General features: G+C 41.9%; 1 protein-coding gene and 1 pseudogene across 1 annotated transcript; one reads left to right on the forward strand and one right to left on the reverse strand.

Annotated features, from left to right (window-relative positions):
- Positions 1-565: 565 nt before the first annotated feature.
- Positions 566-1,773, forward strand: LOC106320996 (annotated as a pseudogene).
- A 69-nt stretch (positions 1,774-1,842) lies between these two features.
- LOC106320994 (glutathione S-transferase T3-like) lies at positions 1,843-2,878 on the reverse strand. Its single transcript, XM_013759324.1, has 2 exons — positions 2,032-2,878; positions 1,843-1,862 (listed from the first exon to the last, which is right to left on the reverse strand). Exons 1-2 carry the CDS (start codon positions 2,876-2,878, stop codon positions 1,843-1,845), a joined length of 867 nt encoding a protein of 288 aa, XP_013614778.1.
- Between the last annotated feature and the right edge of the window lie 858 nt (positions 2,879-3,736).

The raw sequence follows: 3,736 nt of genomic DNA on the forward strand, positions 1-3,736 counted from the left end.
TAATGATTACGACGTATTTCTCATTCCACGTACATTCGTCGTAAACTACATTCATCGTAAACTTACATGAAGTTTACGACGAAATCAGTTCGTCGTAAATTTACATGGCGTTTACGACGAAAGTTATATTCTTCGTAATTTCGTTGTAAAGACCATGTAAATTTACGACGAAATATTTCCGTCGTAAATGTTCGTTGTTACGGGCACGTTTTCTTGTAGTGCTTGAGTATCAACGCATGCAAACTCAATATAAACTGACTACTCTTAAAGCAAATTAAAAATGATCGGGTAATGAATATCTAGCATGTTACTGATCTGGAAAAAAAAAAAAAATCTACTTTGAAACACAGATATTTTGTAGTGAAAAGATATTCACCTTACTGCAGCGTTCCAAGCCACCAAAAAATGGTCGTGCCATAATGAAAATATCACGTAGCTTAAGCTGCCTTCTGTTTGACAGCCCAAAGAATGAAAAACCTGCTCTCGAAATTACTTCCAGAAATTCAGACTTTGAAAATTTAATTATATTATTAAAATAAAAATCAAAAAGAGTAACCCCAAAGTTGTTTCATTGTTTTATTCAATACAAAAAAAAATCGGTATATATATATCGAGAAACTCGCACCAGAATGATGACAACCATTAATCGTGCTCTGTTTTTTTTTCAGATATTTAATCCTTACGTTTGATTCAATGGAGTGGGTTCGAGGATAAACAATTGGATACGGAAGCTTCTCTACAGTCACTCTAGCCACGCCGACTGATAACGACTCCGGCGAGTTCCCACCGTTGATGGCCGTGAAGTCATCAGATTCATACGCTCGCCAACGAGAAATCGGTTTAGGATAAACTCGGAGGCGACTGCGACGAGATCGTACGGTGCTACGGGGAGAATCGGACGGTCGAAAACGGCGATGAGATGTATAACTTGTTCTTGGAATACGCTTCGAGAGGAAGCTTAGGGAGCAATCTCAAGAAACTTAACGGCGAAGGTCTACCGGAAGCTACCGTGCGCCGCTACACAGGATCGGTGCTTCGTGGTCTACGACACATACACGCCAACGGATTCGCACACTGTGATTTAAAACTCAGGAATATTCTGTTGTGCGGTGACGGCGCCGTTAAGATTGCTGATTTCGGACTGGCGAAGAGAACGGAAGAAGTAACGGCGTCATCAGGGGTGCAGATTAGAGGTATGCCGTTGTATATGGCGCCGGAATCCGTTAACGATAACGAGTACGGATCAGAAGCTGACGTGTGGGCTTTAGGATGCGCCGTTGTTGAGATGTTTATCGGCGAAACGGCGTGGAGTTTTAAGGAAGGATCGCACTTCATGTCGTTGTTGATACGCATGGTGTCAGAAAGGAACTTCCGAGGATTCCCGAGGACTTGTCGGGACAAGGGAGAGACTTTTTGTCAAAGTGCTTTGTTAAAGATCCCAAGAAGAGATGGACCGCTGAGATGCTTCTAAACCATCCATTCATAGCCGTCGATCTTGATCCCGATGATTTGGAAGAAACTGATATTCACTTGAAAACAGAGGACGTGTCCACATCGCCGAGAGATGCCCATTCGAATTCGCCGATTGGGTTTCTGCTTCCTCCGATTCAGAAACGCAGTATCGACCTTTCGATTCGCTGGATGAGAGGATTGCGAGTCTGGCGACTGATTTGATCCCTGATTGGTCTGTCACCAGTAACTGGGTCACCGTACGGTGACGGCAGTTGTTAAAAAAACAGCGGACCAAAACAGAGTTGCACTGAAAGGTCAAGACTTAAGGCCATCTTTAACCCTAAAACCCTTTTTGAGATCCTTAAGAAAATTTTAATAATAAATTAAACCTTAAGTGGGGTTAAGGATCTCTGTTAAGAAACTTCCATTTTTAGCGGTCCAATGGAGGTTTCTTAATTCGAGGTTCTTAAAAAAATTAATAATTTTTTTTAATAAAATTTATTTATTAAATAAAATATATTAAAAGATAACATTTAAAACATAGATTTAAAAAAAACAGCATCTCTGTAAGAAGCTTACTCTTCAGTGCTTCTTCTTTTTCAGAAAGTGGTTCTTTTTTTGTAATGAGACTGTCAAGCAGTCTCATTTTGGAAACTCTCTCTGTCAAGACAAGGTCTTTCTCTTTAATTGAGCACAACTTGCCAAACTTCTCATCAGCCTCCTTATCTACTATTGGTTTCTTTGCAGAAGCTGCTTTCGCAGCCTTAACACCAGCAGGCCGTTTGGTAGGTAGATCATCGACATTGATAGTAGCTTGAGAGCTTTCTGTTTCTGCTCCATCCTCGCATTTTCTCTTCTTAGCGCTTCCACCAAGCTTACTACTAGCATGCTCACACCATTTCTGGTCATAGCGGAGCTCCTCCCAAGCATGGTGAAGGTTGAATTTAATCTTCTGATCATTGAAGAAAATTTCATGTGCGAGTTTCACAACATCACTCTCACTCTGACCACTTGTTTTCTGTCTTGTCGCAGCCGCATAGGAACCACAGAACTTGCAGACAAGATCGTTGATCTTCTGCCACCTTTGCTTGCATTGAAGAGCTCCTCGCTTATCTCCACTTTCCACCTTCGGACTAGCTGCATAGTAGGCTGCAATGCGGTTCCAGAATGTGCCTGCTTTCTGCTCATTGCTCACGACAGGATCCTTACTGGTGTTTAACCAGGCGCTTATGAGCACAAGATCATCAGAAGGAGTCCATTTCTTTCTTTCTTTGCGCTGTGTAGATGACTCTTCACAGAAACTTGAAGTTTCTGTACATTGAGTGCTGAAGACAGGGACTTGTGATGAGCTCTCCCAAGGAAACGATTGAGGAATGACACTATCTTGTTGACTGGTCAGAAGGTCAACAAAATTCGTGTGATCCATACTGTAATACGGAAGAGCAGAGAGAAGGAAGAAAAAAGAATATGAAAAGAAAGAGCAGAAGCTTTTGTTGGAATATGAAAAGATAGAACAAAAGATTTATAGATGAAAAGAGAAGATGCGGTTAGATACGGGAGAGTAATTGTCTTTACTCTTTCTCAAGAGAAGATTTGAGCTGAGAAGACATGTAACTACCATATTTATTACCTAACCACATCCTATTACAACACTAAAACAAGCATTCATCACAAAGCATTCATTAAACTAACCACTTGCGGCAAGCATTCATCACTCTACCTACTAACCACTAACCCAAGCATTCATCCTAACTCTAACAAGCATTCATCAGTCGCAAGCAAGAAATTAAAGTCGATTTTTGCACACATACCTCACCCACAGTTTGCACTGAACTTCAAAAAAGAACTCCTTCCGATTGTGACTTCAGTCGGAGGACCTCATGTCCAGAGCTCAAACTCCCTGTCATAATTAACAAGACAATCAACTTAAGATCAAACAATATGATAGTCTAAACCAGTTTGCTAGCTAACAATTAAATTGAAAACACAAGAATGAAGTGAGAAAGTTAGTACATACACGGGAAGTCATGGGTTTGAACCATTCTTCACTCGGAGAAGACGAGAACCGACAGAGCAGATGCGGTGGGCTCCGAGAGAGTAGTCGATTGTGGTGGGTTTCGATCCATCTTCTAACGGAGACAAGTCAGAGGAGTCGCGGTTAGGAGACAAGACGGAGGAGTAAGAGGAGTCGCGGTGAGGAGACAAGACGGAGGAGTCAGAGGAGTCACGGTGAGGAGTCTTCGTGAGGAGACAAGACGGAGGAGTCAGAGGAGTCACGGTGAGG

The sequence above is a fragment of the Brassica oleracea genome, unplaced genomic scaffold, assembly GCF_000695525.1.
Source record: "Brassica oleracea var. oleracea cultivar TO1000 unplaced genomic scaffold, BOL UnpScaffold01167, whole genome shotgun sequence".
In the NCBI taxonomy this organism is placed as follows: domain Eukaryota; kingdom Viridiplantae; phylum Streptophyta; class Magnoliopsida; order Brassicales; family Brassicaceae; genus Brassica; species Brassica oleracea.